This window comes from Cricetulus griseus, chromosome 8 (assembly GCF_003668045.3).
Source record: "Cricetulus griseus strain 17A/GY chromosome 8, alternate assembly CriGri-PICRH-1.0, whole genome shotgun sequence".
NCBI classification, from domain to species: domain Eukaryota; kingdom Metazoa; phylum Chordata; class Mammalia; order Rodentia; family Cricetidae; genus Cricetulus; species Cricetulus griseus.
In genome coordinates, this window is record NC_048601.1 from 23,260,201 (window position 1) to 23,282,743 (window position 22,543).

A 22,543-nucleotide genomic window follows, 5' to 3' on the forward strand; every position below is an offset into this window, starting at 1 on the left:
CGCCATGCCTGGTAAGACTTGCCCTTCCTCTCTACCTCTGCCCACGCTTCCATGAGTTAGGACTTGTGTGGAGACTTGCCTTTTTGGCCCAGTGAAAACCCCAGTACTGGATGACCATGTGTCTCTCGGACTCCAAGAGCCCTGGTCCCTGATTTGTGCTCAATGGACCGCAAAATCAGCCTGTGCCTCTTGTATCTGATCCTCCCTTGGTCTCTGGGATGCTATGGATTATAGACCTTGGCTCTTCTCTACCTCTCTCATGGAAACTGAGCCCCCCCATATCAAACCATGTACCCACTTATTGGCACCCTACATTCTAGTTGGAAGTTTGGCCTCTGCTCTTTTTTACTTGTCTGTTTCCCTCCTGTTCCTGGCATGCTAAGACTCTCTCCTGCCTGCCACAGCAGCATCCTGCTAAGCCTGTCTCAGGATGTCATCCTCCCCCCGCCCGGGAATATCCTGGGAATTTGCCAAACATCTTATGCTCCTGTTCTAAATGTCTCTCTCTCCTGTTTGTCCCATCTCTGCCGAGCCATTCAGCCCTGGATGGCGGGTTCCTCTTTTCCATCCAGCTATGTTACTATCATGTATCTTCCCCGTGCAGATGTCACCTGCTCACAGTGGGCTGGCCTGAGACAGCATCTGCTCAGGATTCTCTGAGAGATTTTTGTTTTGATTTTTTCCCCATGAATGAGATTTTCGGGTTTTGTCCCCTAGCCTACCACCTGCCATACTGACTGGTGCATTTGTTTCTCGGACCTTCAGTGGGCTTTTTGGATGTTGTGCCTCCTGGACTCTGGTGTCTATGGGCTTCACATATCTTTCTGCCTCACTCATGGGAAACAAGCCAATAAAATTATATCTCAAAACTTGCTAACTTCTGCCAGTGACGAGAACCTGTTTATGGCAGCCGCCATCTTGACTGAGAGAGACCATTTGGCCTAGCCATAGGTCTACCCATGCCATGGGTTACTCCCTTCCATCAGCCTAGGCAGAGGGACAGTCTAGCCAGTTTCTGCTGACAAACCTTACTGTCGTCAGACATAATTAATTTACTTTTTTGCCTTTCTTTTTTTTTTTAATCTCTTATTTCTTCTTTCACTGATTCTGTTGCACATGGCTTGTTTCCCAATGGAATCCGCCAAGGTTCCCCTTGCTCTTTATCATAACAATTACCCAATAAGCAGTGCTGCAAACTAACTGAGGGTTAAAGAGGCATCAGGCCTCTCCAACACACACGTTTTTCTATAATAATATGCAATATAAGCAAAATAATTCCTAAGAATGCTATTCACGTAGAATTTTTTGGAGGAGGAAATTTGGGAGACAAACCAGAGGAATTCTGGCTACTCTTTAAAGGAGGGTGAACTGTTTACCTTCACTGCAAGGAGCACTGTACTCAGCGAGTGCAAACTCATCTGAGAGAGAGAGAGAGAGAGGAAACAGAAAAAAAAAAACCATTATGTGATGTCATGATGAACATCTGTGATTGCATCAGAAATGTCCACGTCATTCTCCTGATGCACTGCTTGCTGCCTTGGGCATCCTTCCAGGTACAACGAGACATTTCTTTTAAGGACGTCGTTGTACGCCCTTAAATCTCATACTGTCCTACAATTGGATTACCTGACAGAAAGTTAACTGTGCAGCTATTATATTTTACTGGTTGATATATTTAAAATGTGCTTTCTCCAGTAGAAGTAAGGAGATGAAAAGTCAAGTAGCCAGCCTGATTGGAGACAACACGAGGTGATGAGAAGCCATTGCTAATGGGCTACCCAACACTTTGCTAAGTCCTTCTGTGATCAGGAGTTGGATGTCTGGTCAGGTGGCTCACACTCACCTTTCTCGTAGTAATCATAAACTTTCACTATGGCTGGCTTCAGTTCTCTTACTGGAATGTCTTGCTTAACTGTGAAGGTCAAGTTTATGGTCTGATTTGACACCTGGAAATCAAAAGGAGCTCAAATGACTTTCTGGGAGCTTTCTTCTCACTTTGAATAAACAGAGAAGTATCAATGGGGATTTTAGGGGGTGAGAGCATTATCTGATAACAGCATGGTGTACTGTGTAGAAAGCCTTCAGAGTAAATGGAAAAAATTACTACTTAAGTATCTAATGTAACTTCATCATTGCATATACCTCAATCCAGTGGTTCTCAACCTTTCCAATGCTGCAACCCTTTAATGCAGTTCTTCTTGTTGTGGTGACCCCCCTAACCATAAAACTATTGTGCTGTACTTCATTACTGTAATTTTGCTGCTTTTGTGAATCATAATGTAAATATCTAATATACAACCCCCAAAGGGGTGACCCACAGGTTGAGAACAGCCGCACTCATTAATGCCAGCAATGACTCTGTTCATGGTGTATGTGCACTTTCTGTTCACTACTACTATTATATCTTCTTTTAAATTTCAGAGTTTTGGTAGTTTTGCCTTTCCATCCTGTAAAAGTACAGATACAGACCCAAAGAAGTCTATAAAAGATGAACCACCACTGCTTTGTCAAATGAAATTCCTATCAGTAGAGGTTTGAACAACTACACTACCACACCTGTCTTTTCAATTATTGGTCCATGGGTGGACTGGTGTCTTACTATTATGTGGTCCAAGTGCCAGCTGAGATGGCATCCTCTTTTATATTGTTGATAAAGATGATGATATAATGACTGACGACAATAATCACTTTCCTGCATTATTTAGCATCTTCAAGCTAATTGGTTTATGTAATGAAAGCTGTTATGGAGAGTGTCTTACAGGTCCCTGGAAGTATTTATACTCCAGTAGTATACTGTGGCATTTCTACTCATAGTCTCAGGTCAAATACCTCCAAGAGAGGGCAGCCACTGTGATACGAGAATTCTCATGCCTCTAGCACTGAGATGATGACTCTAAAATACACTCACTTTCCAGATAGTTCCTGGAGGATTATTTTCTATGTGTTTTGCACCAGACAGTCAGGGCTCTCACCTTCTCCAAGTAAATGAAGACATGGTTATTGTTGATGTCTGTCCGGCTCACATACATAGAGCTTTCAAACTGAAGAAAATGGAAAAACCACTAATGTTAATAAATAGAAGAAATACCTGGAGAGTCCAGGGAAAATGAAATTATATTATTATCAAAATACCCTGAGAGCAGAATTTCTTCCAAGGTCCCTTACAAATAAAGCATAAAAGTTAAAAATGAAAGGTAATTTGGATGAAGGGCAGACTTCCTGTATGGTATATGATGTACTTGTAAAGCTATGTATCTGAAGACAGGGGAATCACTTCTTTTTCAAGGTTCAAGCAACATTTTATTTATTCATGAAGGAGACTTTTTCTTGCTTTTTCCCTCTAACTTTAAAAAATCTCATTTTCTCTTAGCATCTGTGCTACAGAAGTTTATGACATCAGCCATTTTCTTATTATTTCATTGGTTGATATTCAGATGCTTTATCTCCTAAGATTCTAAGTCATCAATTAGATGACTGTTGAAAAGGACAATGGGTCTTTCTCAGGGATGAGCCTCATAACTGGTTACCCACCACTGAATGGCCAACTATGAAATCATATCACACAAGCAACATGAAATGGCCTTAGCAAGTTGTATTTATGTATTTGTGTTTATATACGTATACATATAGACACAGATATGTAGCAATAAAAAAGAAAAAGAGGCCATGAACTTGAGAGACAGACAGTAAGGGGAACATGGAAGAGATTGGAGGGAAGGAGGGCAAGGAGGAGAGAATGGAACTATATTTTAATTAAAATAAGAAAATAAAGAGAAAAAGGTTACATATGTTTACAAATTTCCCTGGTATCCATGACGTCTAAACAATACTACACACGCAAGCACAAGCACACTTCATTTGGAGAAAGCATAACTCTGAAAGACTTAATGCATTTTAATAAACATTATCTTGGTCTGCAGATGCATAACATATAAACTGAAATGGGCTGTTGTGGGCATATCGTGAACATACCGTCTTCAATGTTAGCTTCAAGGGGATGAAACCAGACACCATCTTCACATCAACAATCACCATGTTGGATGCTGGGCGGCTCCCTGTGTAACTGCAGATCCAGGGAAGGAAGACTTAGGCTTTTCTTATAGTATTTAATATTCTTTTTCTAGGTCTATATATTGACTACTTCGTGATTCCACAAAGTATACATAAGACTTCCCAAGGGTCCTGAAAAAAACTTGTGGTATATTCAGATTTGTATAGAACTTGGTAAATCTATAGAGACTAGAACTGGAATCAGAATTTGAAGTAGATTGGACTCAGACCTGTGCTTTCAGGAAGTTTGGCAGGGGACACACCTTCAAGGCCTTCACTCTATACCAGATTTTTACTGTTCACACTTCATCTCCCCAGTTCCCTAAGTAGAGTAGCCTACCAACTCACAAAGGCCTTATAGATATATTTTTGTAAGTCCTGTGGCCACTTGACTATTGCTATGGATATGTATGATGTTTTCCAAACCTATTATACTATATACAACTAGATTTACTTATTGACAGTGCAATTACAATGGAAGAGCGACTACTTCCTTCTATTTAAGTCTTCCAAGTATTTTTTTTTCTTCTGTGAAGACCAAGATTACTATAAAATTTCATTATATAGAAGGAATTCAAGTGATAGACAAAAGGTGATACTGTTCATTTATTTATTACCAGGAGTAAGTAATTATTTGAGGGAATTAACTTCTGAAGGTGGAGGACAGGCAACATAAGCTCCACTGCAGAAAAACTCAATTTTACCTACTTAAAAAGGATACCTTATTTTCAAAACACATCCAAATATTTCCTATCCAACAGCTTTGCTTAGTGAGAAATTCCAGTAAGAGGATGGGTTGTCTGCCCCTCCCCCCTTATATAAAGGAGTCTTACCTGATGTTAAGTGAGATCTGAAAGCTGGTGTGAGCTTTTCGATCATTACAATTCTGAGGCAGAGTCTGTACCACTAAAGCAAATGGGAATGCCATCTCTTCTGGGATGACATTGTATTTCAAGGACGTCTATGGAACATTCAAGACAGGAATCAATTTTTGTCCTTTCCTCGGAGTCTCAACTCCCTCGATGTGCTCTCTCTCTCTCTCTCTCTCTCTCTCTCTCTCTCTCTCTCTCTCTCTCTCTCTCTCTCCTCTCTCTCTCCTCTCTCTCTCTCTCTCTCTCTCTCTCTCTCTCTCTCTCTCTCTTCTCTCTCTCTCTCTCACTTGGCCATTTGCTTGCTGGGTTAAGATTTTACAGGGAGCACAATTCCTGGCCCCCCCCCTCTTCTGCCCAAGTCTCACCTGGAGGTACACACATCCTTTTCCTGACACGATTGCAGTGTAATCCCCGGGCACAGCTGGCAACTTGACATTTTGCAGTAATAATTTGTTGTCATTGTTCACTTGGAATTTTGCAGAAAACGAATCCAAAGAATAGATGGTCACATCTGCAGCTTTCTTAGTTCTTACGAAAGTAACTGACGCATATTTGGACAAAGCATGGAGAGCCACCGCGGTGTCCTGAAAGAGGAATGGCACAACTCACACGACACACTTCTAAGTGATTTGTTGCTCCCAAGTCTGAAGCTTAGTCTCCATGGTGGTGCTATTAGAGGTGGATCAAAGCAAGTAGGAGGTTTGTTCTGGTTTGAATAAAAATGTCCCACAGAGTCTCATGCATTTGTCTGTTTCCCTGTTGGTGACAGTGTTTGGGGAATTTTAGTTGGTGTAGCCTTGCTGGAGGAAAGTATGCCGTTGGGGTGGATTTTGAGAGTTAAAAGTCTTGCATTATTGCCACTTTGTTCTCTGCTCCATGCTTGACATTGAAAGTGTCTGGTTCCTGCCACCATGTCTGGGCCTTGCTGCCATACTTCCCTGCCATGAAAGATTCTTATACCTCTGGGACCATAAGTCAAATAAGCCCTTCCTTCTGTAAATTACCTTGATAATGGTTTTATATCATAGACTCAGAACAGCAACTCAGAGGACCTTGAATCACTTGCCACATTGTTCCTGGGAGGGAGTATGTTCTGGTGGGAATCCCATAGAGTTCTTGTGAGTACATTGTTATAAAAACAGCAACCCTGCCCAGAGGATCCTAACACTCAGGAGGCAGAGGCAGGTGGATCTCTGTGAGTTGGAGGCCAGCCTGGTCTACAAAGCTACACAGAGAAATCCTGTCTTGAAAAATTGAGAGAGAGAGAAAAAAGAGAGAAGGTGGTAGGGAGGGAGGGAAAGGGAGAGAGAGGGAGAGAGAGGGGGAGGAAAAAGAGAGGGAGAGAGAGAGAGAGTGTGTGTGCAACCTGGCCTTACACAGATCTCTGGCTTCCTGTTTTAAAATAGGGTATTGTCTTCCCACAAGTTTCCTCTATGGTTATCCACCCACCATAAGGTGAGGAAGCCATCAGACATGGCAGCCTGCATCAGAGCCTTATTTCCATGTTCACATGTTCTGTGGACTTTCAGTATCAAAACCTTAAGCTAAATCAGCCTCTGTGTTTTGTAAATTACTCTCAGATATTCTGTTATGGAATTAAAGGGGCACTAATATAGATACAAAAATTCCAATTTTCCAAAGTCCTGTTAGCAGTCACAAGGGCTTTGGGTTTCCTATTTTTGTATTGTCCTCACTTAGATAGTTAAACTTTAAAGACCAGTTATAACTTTTGGGTGGATAATAGGATCATAACATCACATTTACACCTTGGGTTGTGTGCCAACAAGTCCATCAGCAGCATGATCTCTATCTACCTCTCCCTATATAAACATATGTGACACAGGATGTAGGAAATATATGTAAATGGAATTGAATACTTTATTGGCATCAGCTATTTAATTATGATAGCCCTTTTGACTGTTGTGATCCTTTCTGCTGTTCCCCAGCCAGAGCTTGGTCTGACCCCCTTTCCAAATTAAACTTCTCCTGTGCTGATGAGAAGTCAAGGCCTTTATAAATGTTCGGAGTCAGGTGTCAGTTTCTCCAAAGGAAGCAGGGCATTTATCAACAACATCCTCCTGATGTGTTGCTGTTCTTCCTTGGCTCTCCCCTTTCATCAGAGTACCACCTATGCTCGCCTCCTCCTTGCTCAATGCCACTGACTCTGAGCCGCGAGGGCACATTTAAATAATATATTTCTAAGAAATAAATGAAAATGATTTTTAATCAAATCATTTTTTTTCATTCTTGTGGGAAAAATAATTGTATTTTTAATGCAATTGAAAAGGGCAAGAACTGGGCATTGGTGGTGCACGCCTTTAATCGCAGCACTCAGGAGGCAGAGGCAAGCAGATCTCTGTGAGTTCGAGGCCATCCTGGTCTACAGAGCGAGTTCCAGGACAACTTCCGAAGCAATACAGAGAAACACTGTCTTGAAAAACCAAAAAGGAAAAGAAAAAAGAAAAGAAAAGGACAAGATTGTATTTCTCCATATCCTCCATTCTCTTAGAGAGGACATGTGCTAACATCTACTTTGTCTGAAAATGAGGCTTCTTGCTGGACACCTGCTGATGAATTGTTTAGATGCATGAATATATAGTTGAGCTTAAGAGATTGGATGAGTGAAGACAGTCTATTATGTTCCCAGTAAACATAGTTTTGTGTACTAAGAGTGAAGGAACCGGCTTCCCTTTTGGCAGCCATAACAGCCGAACATGTGCTTCTATGACCTTGACCTAGTCACTAGAAAGTCAGATGCCTGCCTCGTGACAAGGAACCAATAGGAAGTTAGCTGGTGGTGCTATGCTTTACGACCCTGGGTGTGCTTTACGGACAAGCGCACAGCAATGACGTAGAGAGCATAGCAACCACCCTGGGAGGGCCTATGGGCCATAACAACCAGTTGACCAATCAACACAGGGCAAGCCCTCCAAGCCTGGAAGCACACCAATCGTGAGCCTGTGCGTAAGCCTGTGCGTACCCCTAGACACTCCCCTTACGCTGCCCTATAAGATCTTTTGGGAGACCCAAGGAGCCGTCTTTTCTAGCCATCCGCCATGGTGGGTGGGTGAAAGACCCGAGCTAACATGGGGTTAGCTCGTTAAATTACAATAAAGCCTCGTGCAGTTTGCAGCAAGCTCTCGAATCCGCCTGGTGATTGGGGTGACCTCGAACGTGGCCTGGGACCCCGAATACTTGAGTTTTCGGGGGTCTAACAAGAGGTGTCTGGGGGAACATCAAAACTGTCTAGTTTAAACATAGACCTACTGATGGACACATCTGCAAGGAGAGACTGTTGAGTCAGGGTTCCCATTAACAGTTCAAAAGAGAGTGATAGCCTTCAAGGAGAGTAATAGGCAATTTTCCCTTCCTTCTTCTGGTGCCCTAGTCCTGTTGTAGGCTCATGGATTTGTTACTGAAACTGGGAGACCATAGTAATACAGGGATGGGGTGGGGTGCTGTAGGCTAAGAATAGTTTTTTTGTTTTTGTTTATGCTGTCCTTGAATTTCTTCTGATTATTTTTGCATATTAATAATCCTTCAAGTCACCCTTGCTCTTTTATTCTCATGTGTGTTTGCAGTTGGTAAATCTTTTACCAACTGAAGGGAAGTAAAAGGTTCTGGCCAACCCCTGACCTGAGTGGAGGAGAAGCCACCAAGGGAATTCTGCTGCTTTATGAGCCACTTGACAATGAGCATCGCAGCAGTCAGATCCTCTTTGGTTGGAGCAGGCTGGTTGGTGAGATAGGCAAGGAGCACGTAGGCAGTCATCTCTATCTCAACAGAGGAAGCCTGGGGTTGGTGCCAAACACTCACTGGCACTGTGGGTTTCTGACATTTTGTCCAGTGGATGGAAGTGTCTGGAGATGAGAAAAAGAGATTCATTGGTGACTAAATACGTATTCTTCATTGTTTGAAAGCAGCCAGGGCAGAGCTTAAGTGAGGCCTGCACTTCTAATGTTATCTTTCAAACCTTGGAGAGCTACATTCCCTTTGGTATGAATGTTAATTTGACATTTCAATCCAGTCAAGGCAGGGAGTGTTTGTAGAGTCACTTAAATTAGTTAGTACAGTTGTACGATGGGAGAAATTTTTCTCACTGATTGTGGGTGTTCGCTGTTTCTGATGTGATCTTGAGCTTAACTAGAATGTATTGGATGTCTTATAAAAACCTTTCCCAAAGTGTCTTATGAATATCACAGAGCACATGAAATAATAGAAGTTTATACTCATTAGACAGCCCGAAGCTGACATGGCTGTTAAGGAATGGAACTGACAAGGACTGTCAGGGAAAGTCAGTTTATCTTAGTGAGCAATTTGGCAGCATTCAGCAAAGAAAAAAAAAGTGTCTGGTTTCTACTGAGTCATTAAAACTCTAGAAGCATAACTTGGAGAAGCTGGCATGTACCAGAGAGATGGGCACCTGTGCATCCACTGGGGAACAGGAAGTGTAGCATAGTGGCAAATCTGTCATTCCAGGATGTGGGAGGCTGAGGCAGGAGGATTGCCATTTTAGGCTAGCTTAGGCTACCTAGCAGGACTATGTCTCAAAAATAAGCAAGAATGGAAATTAATAAACTAAAGTTGCAAGTGTTGGTAGGGAGGTTTTTAAACTTAAAAATTAAAAGGGAAATAAGCTGCTGAAATGTCAACATGTATAGTACTGCATATGTAAAGATGAAAACTATAAAATTAAAAATATTACTTATGGACACATGCAACAAATACACAAGTATATATTGTAATAGTGAATTTAAGATAATGTTAACCTTTGAGGGTGGAAATGAAACATGGAATTTTGTGTGTGTGCTTGGGGGATACCTTATTTCTTATACTGGGAATGAGTTGCCCAGATATTTTCTAATTGTTCTTTATGCCTTTTGCACTATCTGAAGAATTTCTCAATATATTGAAAACATTTAGTAACACTATCAAAGAAGAAGGTCTGAAAGGTTCAGGCATTATGTTGGCCTGCCCCTGTTACCTGGTGGAATAGGCAGTACCCTGGTCAGCCCAAGGTTCCATGGGAACTAAGTCTGCACGCAGATACAGAGGACCCCTTTAAAAGATAGGCCCCTGCCCATTTATGCTCTCTGTTCCCTCTCTCTGTTTCCCCGCTCTGTTTCCTCTCAGCTTCCTTTCTACTCTCTCTCTCTCACCTATGCGCTCTCTCTATGGCGACCGGCCATGGCGGTCAGCCATTTACCCCTGTTCCTCTTCTTAGTCTCCCCATTATGCCGGGCCTTATAATAAACTTATAGTCTTATATCTCGTGTCTCAGCATTTCTCTTCTTTTTAAACAAAAGAATAACAAGGTCAATTTCATTGAATATGTGCATTGTATTTTCTATTTCTTTAACTTCTCATATAACTGTGATATATGCAAAATATTATATGAAAATAAAAAAGATTGGTCAACATGACCAATTTGTGTAATGAGACAAAATGCTAGAACTTTCTTATGAGGTCACCAAGTAAGGGTCAGATGTAGATTAGGGACTGATGCCTTAGTAGTAGGTAATGTTTTGGTTTTGGCAGTGGATGTCTCCTCTCTAAATAACAATAGACTTGGGCCCAGGTGCCTTTACTCTTAACCCTGAAGGACCAAAGGCAGGTGTGGCTAGCAAATACCTGGAGGATTAAGGGAAGTAAATCTCTTTGCCCCTTATACATGATAATAGAAGTCTTCTGCCATTTTGTCCTCACTGTTGGTTGAATACATAAATCAGATCGTGAAAGAATAAACTACAAGCGTATTCAGTATGGATTGAATGGCCCTCCTAACAGCTAACTTGCATCTCTGTCTTGGATTCTTAACCCCTTTAGCTAGCCAGACTTTCTGTCATCCACACTCCCCTTCTCAGGTATGAACTCGGGCTGCTCAGCTGGCTGTGACTGCAGCCCCGCAAAAACAGCTTCCGACACTTCCATACTATTTACCACTTGCCACACTATCCACTAAGTGTTGACATTTGTTATTCACTTAATGAAACAACCCTACAGGGCAAATGTTACCCCCATTTACAGATGACACTTGTCCGGCTTCACACAAATAGTTCATTTTGGATCAAGTCTCCGAGTCTGAGCTTTTCACCACTTAAAGCTGATGCTTCTTATTTTTTCATGTGTGATTTCACTTTTAAAATCATAAATTTTTTTTAAAAAAAGATGTTATATGCAATATATAGGTACCTAGATGATAGGCAGCAGGTAGCAGAGAGGACAGAGGTCACAGATGCAGGTAGGACTCTCCTGCAATATGTTTTTTGGTGCCCAGGATGTCGGCAGGAGAAAGATCTCAGGTATGTTCTTACCTTCTTTTACAGATTCCCCATCTAGTGATTTCAGGATCTCTTTCCTCATGGCATGGTCCCCAGCAAGGGCAAATGCATAGGCCAACAGCGCCTTAGTGTAGACATGGTTGTCGTGGGCTCCTTCCTTTCTTGACTTCCAGGCTGTGTCCAGGCAAAAGAGGGCATTGCGGATAACATTATGCTGTGAAGGAGAGCAGAAAGGAAATGGGTGTGTGAGCAAAGGTGCTAGCATTCCCAGGTAAGCACACAAAGTAGACCATGGCGCTAGAGATAAAGAAGTTTTTGTCCAACTCATTCTTATACATAGAAAAAATAGCACCTAACCAAGGCTCAGAAGCACCATATAAGAGGAAACAGAAAGAATGTAAGGATAGGCAGGAGTGCTGTGAAATGCTCACTTCTGAATATGGCATGGCTAGCACACTTATGAGCTTACAGAAGGCTACTGACGAGACCTACAAATTATCAAGTCAGCCAAAACTGGCATAGATGGGTAGGTGCTCTCCAGCTCCCACTCCCTACTGAGGGATTCTTGGTACTTAGTTTCTGGAGGGAGAGACAATCATTATGTTTCAAGCTTATAGTCACTGATCAAAGTCCCATGCTTTAGTGGATGGTCCCACACTCGTGAACATGAGCAGACTAACTGGACTTTGTGGGTTATATTTTTCAAAAAAGGCATGAAGTTGGGAAGGGATGGATTGATGAGGATACGGAGCAGACTTAGGAGGAGGGGTGGATATGATTGTATGTTATTGCATACATGCATGCATTTCTCAAAAGAAGGATAATCTATCAGTAACCATTTATCTGGTATCAACCATATCTTTTTGGAGTTCATGGGAGAGAAACAGCATAGATGCCTCTCTGAGAAAACGTAAACCTTTCTTCTTTGATGGAGCAAGTGGACCTGTGAAACATTTGCACTGCATAAAAGGGAAGCTGACACTAGGTGCTTGGGAAGCTCAAGTCTCAGACAATAGGCCAGGGTTTTCCTGCATCCAGAGCCACCTTTTAACAGGGAAGGGAGTGGTACCCACAGTGACAGGGAGAGACATCTCCAGGAAAGCAATGGTGATATAGGCAGACACGGTGACCTCATCGTCTACTCCTCCCTGTTAATGGGCAAGAGGAAGAGATATGAGTAGTTCTATTAATTGGCTTTTCTTATTCTGTTGTGCGGTGGGATATTAACACCTTTTAATATCCATCCCCCAGTCAATATATCACAATTAATATGAACTCTATCCTCTCTTTCTTGGTGATGTCTATGTCTTATTGTTCTTTGATGGACCTGATGGTAATTTCTACCCTATGACCTCTCCTCTCTGTCCTCACAGATCTCATACTAGATAAATCAAAACTAGCACTAGAATGACTCGCCTTTATCACATTATTGAGCAGGGACCCGGAGCTCCTGAAACAGCCATTGTCCTTCTGCTGGTGGGTGAGCCAGAGGAGGGCTTGGGTGATGTGTGCTTCTTGGATGAAGATATATTTTCGAGCCTGAGCAAAACTCTTCAGTACAAAGGCTGTGAGCCTGAGTGAAGACGATACATTGCTGTTACAAGGGTTTCAGGACCACTCCACATCAACTTCATGAATCACCCCCTTAAATTGAATCCATGTGCCCTGGAGATGCCCCCTCCTTTAGTCTACTCAAGGTGCTAGACCTAGAATTTGTCTTAGCTGTAAGTATCTGCCTGATTTCTGACCCAATTGTTTCCCTTAGTTCTTTGAGGAAGGTCTTTTAAAAAGGCAAAAGATTTATAGGGTCTGAAGATAAAAGAACATGAGATGGTCCTTGACCTTTTTCTTTAAAGGTGTCTTTCTAAGGATGACAGAATCCTCTCATGTCCGACTCTTCTATGCAGTAACTTTATTTATTTATTTATTTATTTATTTATTTATTTATTTATTACTTAGGAATGTAAAAAATAAGATATTGCATCATTCTTAATTCTTTCCTCCCAATTAATTCATCCCCTCTCAAGGTAAGTATGACCTGAGAAAAATAATACAAGCTGAAGTTGATATGGCTTATCTAGAAGTCAAGCAATATACTCACTATATCCCTTTAAAATTCTCAGTTGGGGAGCTGGTTTAGAAGAGAATATGTTGGTATAACATGGCCAGGATGGCTTTTGGGAACACAATTAACATACATGTGCTTGAATATCAGATTATCTGCTTGTTAACTTGCTAATACCAGTGCATTCATGTAGTATAGTCCATTCTAGATCTCCTAGCATATGACAGAGTTGCTATTGATATAATTGGAACACATATAAAGAGCTAGTACAAAATAAGAGCTCAAGAAATTGGCTTCTCCTTACCAAGTATTAGCAGTATTCCCTCCAGGTTTATCCCCGAAGGTGCTGTAGGAACCATCCTGGTACTTGTAGTTTAACTGTCTTTGGTACCCTGCAATGGGAAGTCAGTGAAACAATGTGGCAGGTTGAATACCCATGGAAGCCTGAAAGGTTATTAAAATGTTTGACATGTCTTGTGATTTTTCTTAAATTTTTTGTCCACATATAGTATGTTCTGAGTTTGGAATGTTTTATGGGAGTTTGGAAAGTACACAGTTTCTATGAAATAAACCATGCTAATGTTTTCTATTATGGTAGTCATTACATTGGGATAATATGTGACAGTAATAATAAATAACTCAATCCTATTGGGCAATCCAATGGAAACAATGCTATCAACTTTCAGTCCCACACTCAATACTCACCCATACTGAGGTAGTCAACGGCCTTGTTCTTGATCTCCTGGGTCAGCTGCCGGGTTTTGTTCAGATAATCCAGGATGTAGACGATAGGAGCAAACAGGACCATATTCTGTTCTCCACAGCCATAGGGCATGTTAAGGAGATTCTGTGTGTTTTGCATGGCAGAACCCAATATGTCTCCTAGAGAATGGGAGAGGTGGGAAATAATGAAATTTAAGATTACATCTGAAATATTGGAAAGTAAGTAATTAGCCATGTTAAAAATGAGTAATTTTACAAAGGGTGCATTTCCGGAACAAAGGCACTATTGGAAACAACAAACAATTCAAAGAAGAGAAGTTAAAGTTACATTTTCATGTATGTTTGTGTGTATGTATGTATGTGTGTATATATATATTTAAGACAAGGTTTTGCTATGCTGGCCACAAACTCTGTACCCTTCTGCCTCAGGCTCTCAAGTGTTGGCATTGTAGATATATGTATTACCATATTTTTGTTGTTGTTTGTTTTGAATAAATATTTATAGAAAAGTAACACTGTATGGACTGAGTAGTTGTATTAATAATATATTTAGGAGTGTGTGTGTGTGTGTGTGTGTGTGTGTGTGTGTGTGTGTACGCAACAACAATTTTTAAAATGAGGTAATAATTTAAGAGAGAATGCAAGGGTATATTTGGGAGGGGTTGGAAGAAAGAAGGGGAAAGTGACATATATTTTAATTTAAAGAATTAAAAATTATAAAGTAAAACAATTTTGTTGTGTAAATACAAATAGCTTCTCTCTGTGTGTCTCTGTCTCTCTGTGTGTGCGCACACACACACACACACACACACACACACACACACACATATATATATATATATATATATATATATATATATATAATTTCCCTAGGGTGTGAACTCACCCAAAACTGTGACAGAGGCTTGGACAGATTCCATCACCACATCTGGTGGCAGCTTCAGGTTTATCTGTTCAGACTCCTCAGCACCTAGGGCAAGAAGCAAATCAACAACAGGAAAGGCTGTTTTGCACTGTATCTTTTAAACCATTCTTCACTGTGTCTTTTAGAGATGTCAATGGCCAGGAAACTAGAACTGTGCCGTATACATAAGCTACTTCGGAAAAGTTGTTCCTTTTTTAAAAAAATAAAACAGGTTTGGTTTTTGTTTGTTTGTTTGTTTTTTGGCTTTTTGGTTTTTGGTTTTTGTTTTGGTTTTGGTTTTTTCAAGACAGGGTTTCTCTGTGGCTTTGGAGGCTGTCCTGGAACTGGCTCTGTAGATCAGGCTGACCTTGAACTACAGAGATCCACCTGCCTCTGCCTTCCAAGTGCTGGGATTAGAGGCGTGCGCCACCAACGCCCGGCAATAAAACAGTTTTTGTTCTGATGTTAGGGGCTTTTGGGACTTGGAGGTTTTCAGAATTTCATCCCAAACCAAATGTTTTCCCTCGATGTCAAGTAGCATTTCCAAAAGAGGCAAGAAGTCAGTGAATCTGAAACAGAGGTTCTGTCACAGTCAACCCACAGCCTGCCTGGTGACCAGTGATGTGACAAGAGGACCCATTTTAAGCACTCACCTTCACAACTCCTCTCTCAATAATTGTGAGAAGGGAAAATCCAACAGAGATTTGCGTGTATAAATAAGCAAAGAAAAACTCCATAAGAAACCTAAATTCTACAACAATATCGTGTTCTTTCTTTTAGATATGAATAAAGTATATTTTAATGGAGTAAGAAATAGAAGTAAGGAATAGTACCTGACTAATTAAACATAAAATTATCACTATAATAAAGATAAAATAGAAAAGTATAATAGTTATTTCCTATGTATCCTTTTCATAAAGTTAATGTCAAAATTTTTGCAAGAAAACAAATACTCTAAGCAAACATAAAATAAAAGTAACCAAGTGGAAGGAAATAGTTTGACTCGCTTAAAATAAAGTAGTATCAATTGAAAACATTTTAACTTGCTTAAAAAAGTAATATTGATTGATGAATAAATATATACCGCCATTTTAATCTTCATAGAACAGATGCAGAGGAAAATGACAGAACTGTGGTATTAGTCATCTCTTTCTCATAAAATTAGTGCTGAGCTACATAAGAAGTCAGATGTCACAGCTAACGGTGAAAGAGAACACAGTGTGTCCCTCAAATAATCTGTATTAACTCAGGTCAAAAAAGACAAAGTAGTCAACACATGTGATCAGATGATATGATGGAGTTTTATAAACGAGCCCTGACAAACAAACAAACAAACAAAAGCTAAGTTCAGCTTCACTTACCATGAGTCAAGACAGCTTCACAATGATTTTAATCCAAAATGTTGACAACATTTGTAAGCAATGGAGATAAATAATGACGCTGGGCATACATTTTGGAAATGTATACTGATGGAAGGATGAACACAGTCATGATAAGGAGGTGCATTTTCTACTGAAACTGAGACTAGAGAGAAATAAGATGAAATAGGAACTATGAAGCCCCACTGTTTCCCCTGCAAGGTTCAGCCAGAATCTTTCCAGGGACTAGAGCATGTTTGGAAATTCTCATTATACAGAAACAATCTTAGAAACACTCGGGGGGTGGCCCACAACTGAAAAGAACCCAAACCAGAAGGGTAAAGACAATGCCATTTTAATCACTCCACTTCTGCTTTCGCCAAGTTAGCACAACGCTTGACAGAGATCTCCCCAAGCCCACAGCTTGTACAGGGAGAAAAGACAACCAGAGACAGTCATCCATCCCACTTGGCCTTCTAAGGGAGTTGTTTTCCAGAGAGCCCACCATGGTCCCAAGTCACAGAAAACTTCAGGGCAATATCACAGCTAGATCACACAGATTCAGAGGAAGATGCCTCAAGACAGATTGCTCTAGGAAAGATGCTTTAAGCCCTATGGCAGCTAAAAAGAAGAACTTTAGTAGAAACACAAATCAAAATGAAAAAGGGTTAAAAACAACACTGCAGAAAAACATCAGACCAGGAAAGAAGACAGCAGACGGGGAGAAATGAAGCATCTACACAACCAGGAAATGTTAACGTTTGGAAACAGCCTTGCCTGTCAATAACCACCTCGAATGTAAAGGGATCAATCAGTCTCCAGTATAAAGACAGAGAATAAATGAAAAGATGAAAACAAGACCTAACTTTGTGGTGCTGCAACACAATCACTTTTTCAGGACACACATGGAAGCAAAAAGAATGGGGATAATGGCACTTCTATTGAGTTAAATAAATTTAATTAAGAATATGTGAAAAGGCCAGGCTTTGGTGGCACATGCCTTTAATCCCAGCATTTGGGAGGTAGAGGCAGATGGATCTCTGTGAGTTCGAGGCCAGCCTGGTCTACAGAGTGAGTGCTAGGGTAGGCTCCAAAGTAGTACAGAGAAACCCTGTCTTGAAAAACAAACAAACAAGAAATACGTGAAAAGAATCAAAGACTTGTTATTTAAGAGAAAAATAACACTTGTAAATATACAAGTACTTCCAACCAGAGTTCATAGACAGAGCAAATATTAAAGGATCTGAAGCAATACAAGCTATAATACAATAATGGGATACTTGTTTTAATGCAGTAATTGAGGGGGACCTCAACACCCAACTTTAAAGTGTGGATAGGTCTTCCAGGGAGAAAACAAATAAAACACTCACTGGACTTAAGCAGCACTCTAACTTAGACCTAACAGACAACTGCAGAATATTCCATAGAGGACAGTAGAACTCCACTCTTCTTTATGGAATGGGGAGCAATGCTCATAAATTATATTTATGTGGTCAGGATATGAGGGTTTTGATTACCAAATGGAATATATTTCTCAGATTTTCTTGGCTAAGCTTTTCTTTATTCCTTGCTGGCCCCCATCTTCCTGTCTCAAATTCCCTTCATTAAATTGTGTGTGTGTGTGTGTGTGTGTGTGTGTGTGTGTGTGTGTGTGTGTGTGTGTGTGTGTGTGCGTATACATACTCACATTGCAAACATTTGCTAGTTTTAAAAAAATTAGTTTTTTGAGAATTTCATATAACATATTTTGATCATATTCATACACTTCCAGCTCTTCCCTGATCTGCCTTCCCAGCTTGGCGCCCCCACCACCCTCCCACCTGGCTGCTTCAGTACCAATTTGTTCTGTTCAAGTATTTTTGTATCTGTGGTCTTCCACTAGAGTGTGGTTGACTTTCTAGGGGCTATACTCTTAAAGAAAACTCTCTCTCTCTCTCTCTCTCTCTCTCTCTCTCTCTCTCTCTCTCTCTCTCCAGCTAAAAACTGCCATATGCTTGACAGCTAGGGGTGGACTCATGTGCCGAAACCTTTACCAAGCTGGGATTTGGTTCTGTTGTGGGCTTACACAAGGTTTTGTGCATGGTGTGAGTTCATACATGCAGCTGCCCTACTTGGTCCGCTGCTCTGCTGTGATACTGTTTCCCTGTAGTCATTTGCCACCTCTGGCACTTACACTTTTTTCTGTCCTCTCCTCCACAATGATCGCTGGGATTTAGGAGGTGGTTTAGTATACATGTTCCCCTTCACTCTGGCCAGCTGTGGGTCTCTGTGTTAGTCTCCATCTACTGCAAAAATAAGCTTCTCTCACGAAGGTTGAGAGATGCACTGATCTATAGGTACAACAATAAGTCTACTTTGAGATTTCATTTTACCTCATTTAGAATGGCAAAGATAAGAAACACAAATAATGGCAAATGCTAAAATGGATGCCGGGAAGAGAGATCACTTCTGCACTGCCTGTAGAAATGCAAATTGGTCCAACCACTGTGGAGGTTCCTCAAAAAAGCTAAAAACAGATCTACCATATGATTCAGCTGTACCACTCTTGGGTATATACTAAAAAGATTCCATAGAGTCCTACTCTGGAGATACTTGTTCATCCATGTTCATTGCTGCTCTACTCACAATATGCAGGAAATGGAAACAACCTAGATGCCCATCAACTGATGAATGGATAATGAAAAGTGGTACATTTACACAGTGGAACATTAGTGAACTATTTAAAATGAAAATCTGAGGCAGAATGCATGAAGTTGGAGACAGTCACTCTGAGTGAAGCCGTCAAGATCCAGAAAGACAAATGCCACATGTCTTCTCTCATCTATGGATACTAGCTTTGAATCTTCACAACGGGTGTTTCATTTGGAATAACCATAGACATCAAGAAATTACTAAGGGAGCCATGAGGAGGGATGTTCAAGGGTGGGGAGATTAAGCTGCCCTGGTGAGGGTTAAGAGGAATAGTGCAACAGGAAAGGTTAAACTGGGGTCAGGAGTGGAGGGTAGAATAGAGTACAGAGGACAGGAGGGGTAAATAATCCTAACGACCTTTCAAAAAACAACCATTCCTGGGGCTCACACTGGGGAAGCAGCTGAAAGGGAAAGCTGACCACCTGCAGGAGTCTAGGCAGCTAGAGGAGGATCTAAGGCTCTTTTCTGGGAAGACTCACCTCTTCCTGACCACCCATTCTTCTGAAGTTCATAAAACACTATTGGGGTAGATCGCACATTAGGATTAAACAATATGGCATCACTTTTTGGAAGCATGTCATGAGATAAAAGGGAGAATCCTGGAAAAATCATGAATATGTAGAAATTATGCAACCAGCACCTGAAGAACCAGTGTATCAATGAAGAAATTGATATCCAATTAAAAACATAATGGGACCAATGAAAAGGGAAACACAAAATAGCCAAACCTATGGGTCACAGACAAAGCAGTTCTAAGAGGAAAAATGCATACTATTAATTGGCCATTACCCAATCGGAAGGAAGTTCTCAAGTAAGTGACTGACATTCCTCCTAAGCAACTGGAACAAGATGAGCTACCACAAACTGGCAGAAATAACACACTTATGCAGCACAAATCATATCATTTAGAAGGAATGGGCACAATTCAGGATATCTGCAACCAATCAAGACTTCATCAAAAAGAAATAGGAAATCTTAACAGATCAAAAATGAATCAGAATACTGACCTGGTATTAAAATCGCCCTTAAAGAAAAGTCTAGAACCTGATTGACTGCACCGACGAATTCAATCGTCTAAAGAAATAACCCCAATCTTTCTATCTTCAAAAACATTAAAGAAGGAATAGTTGCAAATAATTTTTGTGAGATTAGCCTTACCGGACAAAGACATTACAAGAAAAGAAAATTGCAGGCAAATACCTAACACAGGTGTGACAACAATCAGCAATGTAACAGCAAGCTAAATCCAATGCCACACTTAAAGGATTATACACTATGATCAATTGGGATTGGTCCCTTGGCTGCAAGAGTGGTTCACCATGGGCCAGTCAATGTTATACCACAGTGACAAAATGGGGAATGAAAGTATTATTGTTTCATTACATGGAGAAAAGTAATTGAATAAAATTCAAAATGCTTTCCTGATTAAAACCCTCACCAAATTAGGTATAGAGGAATATACCTTAACACAACAAAGGCAACACTCACTCAACAGAGAAAACTTGAAAACCTTTCCTCTATGATATGGGACACCCTACTTTTTCCACTTCTACTTATAGTGCTGGAATTGCCAAGAGCAATCAGACAAGGAAAGAAAGAAAATCATCCAAACCATAAAGGAAGAAGTAAAATTATCATTCTGTTGTGATGATAGCAGGAAATCTCCCCCGTAAAGTCATTCTAAGATGTAAGTGAACATCTTAGAATTCAGGGCACAGAATCAACACACAAAAACCAGAAGCATTATTGTTCTAACAATGAATGATCTGAAAAAGAAATTGAAATAGGGGCTGCAGAGATGGCTCAGTGGTTAAGAGCACTGGCTGCTCTTCCAGAGGACCTGGGTTTGATTCCCAGCACCCACATGGTGGCTCAGGAGCATCTCTAACTCCAGTCTCCGGAGCACCAATGCTCTCTTCTGGCCTTCATGAGCATCACACATACACATGCAGACAAAACACTCATACATTTAAAATAAAAACAAATCTCAAAATCTACAGGAAATCTAAATAAAAATCCCATTTATAGTTGCTTTGGGGAGAATGTGTAGGAATAAATTTAAGACAAGAGATTAAAAAAAAGACATGCTGGGAAGTATGAAGTGTTGAAAGAAATTAAAAATTAAACCGATAAATGGAAAGATATCCCATGTGTCATCAATTGTAAAAATGCTTGTGTGACCCAAATTAATCTATAGATTTAATACAACTCTTTCAAAATTTCATGACCGTTTTTCATAGAAATTGAAAAGGAAACCTTAAAATAGACGTGGGAGCAGAAAAACAGCAAAGGCAATCACAAGCAAAAATAGCAGAACTCGAGCCTTTACACTGTACCTAAGCATGTTACAAAATTGACATAATTAAAATCACATGATATTTACATCAAAATACACATAGAGAGACCACTGGAAAGGTATAGAGACATTAGAAATGAATCCACATGTGTATAGACAATTCTCAATGAATGCAGTGAGAAAAGGATAATCTCTTCAAAAATTGGTGCCAAGGAACCAGATATTAGTCTGAACACAAGAAGAAATAGCTCCTTGAAGAATTCTCTTGTTGTAATGAGAGTTGTTTGTTTGTTTGTTTGTTTTGGTTCCCCTGCCTTGGCATCCCAAGTGCTGAGACTATAGGCATGCACCACCATACACTGACCTTTTTAGGAACTGCTTTCTAACTCATCTGTCATATGTGTTGATGACATTTCAGGTTTTATCCCACAGAGAATGGAAAAACAATCTTTGAATTTCAAATGTTATACAAGTCTTAGTCACAGTGAGGTTAACGATAATGGCTGAGGCTTACCCATTGGACAGTGCAGACTGTTGATTGTCACTTCATTCTCTAGACCTTCAGCCTGTAGGTAAAAGACAGAAAAGTGGGGACGAAATGCATTGACCTTCAGGATATGTGTGTTGTTTACTCAGGGACCGCAGAGTCCCTAACAGTGAAGAGACAGATTTGATACACGAGATAAATAAATTCTATTCGTTCTAAGTATATGAAATAGATGGGTTGATAGAAAAGCAAATGAATGAAGATTAATGAAATTCAAGGGATAGAAAAGAATGGTGGTAGGTAGGAGATAGATAGATTAGATAGATAGATGATGGGTGGAGAGATGAAAATTTTGTGAAACCATGTTATTATTGTTACTACAGTACCTACATATTTATGTTATTATAAACCTTATTGCAGACTGTGCATCATTCAACATTAGAAGAAGAAATTGAAGAGTTGAGTTGAAAACCTAAGAATTTCACTCTTTGGTGACTCAGTGTGTCCTCTCGGGTAGGCAGGGTTACTTACTTCCACCAACAGGGACTTGATGATTGTGTCTTTCTTTCCAGTTTCAGGGACCTTTGGGACTTCATTCCCACAGAGCTCCTGAGAGTTGAGTGCCTCTGTACTCACAATGAAACTCACATATCCTAGTAGGAAAAAAAAAAAAGCCAAGTAGAGATGAGCACATTTCCCCTTCCTCCACAATTCCAAACTCAGAATTTATAAGGGTTTGCTTTAGATTAATAAAAACACGGGAGTAGAAATGGAAGCAACATCCACCAGAGTTAGAGGTGAGCAAGTGAGATTCTT

General features: G+C 40.4%; 1 protein-coding gene across 1 annotated transcript in view; it reads right to left on the reverse strand.

Annotated features, from left to right (window-relative positions):
- Window positions 1-1,353: 1,353 nt before the first annotated feature.
- The window catches only part of LOC100755770 (alpha-2-macroglobulin-like), a 45,451-nt gene continuing 24,261 nt past the window's right edge, over window positions 1,354-22,543 (reverse strand). Inside the window, exons 21-35 of the mRNA XM_027429354.2 lie at window positions 22,259-22,380; window positions 21,755-21,806; window positions 14,878-14,961; window positions 13,974-14,150; window positions 13,573-13,660; window positions 12,620-12,776; window positions 12,277-12,351; window positions 11,237-11,417; window positions 8,559-8,782; window positions 5,288-5,506; window positions 4,884-5,011; window positions 3,973-4,063; window positions 2,973-3,041; window positions 1,844-1,946; window positions 1,354-1,418 (exon numbers count right to left, since the gene is read on the reverse strand). Coding sequence (XP_027285155.1) covers window positions 1,354-1,418; window positions 1,844-1,946; window positions 2,973-3,041; window positions 3,973-4,063; window positions 4,884-5,011; window positions 5,288-5,506; window positions 8,559-8,782; window positions 11,237-11,417; window positions 12,277-12,351; window positions 12,620-12,776; window positions 13,573-13,660; window positions 13,974-14,150; window positions 14,878-14,961; window positions 21,755-21,806; window positions 22,259-22,380 — 1,835 coding nt within the window. The remainder of the gene's footprint in view (window positions 1,419-1,843; window positions 1,947-2,972; window positions 3,042-3,972; window positions 4,064-4,883; window positions 5,012-5,287; window positions 5,507-8,558; window positions 8,783-11,236; window positions 11,418-12,276; window positions 12,352-12,619; window positions 12,777-13,572; window positions 13,661-13,973; window positions 14,151-14,877; window positions 14,962-21,754; window positions 21,807-22,258; window positions 22,381-22,543) is intronic.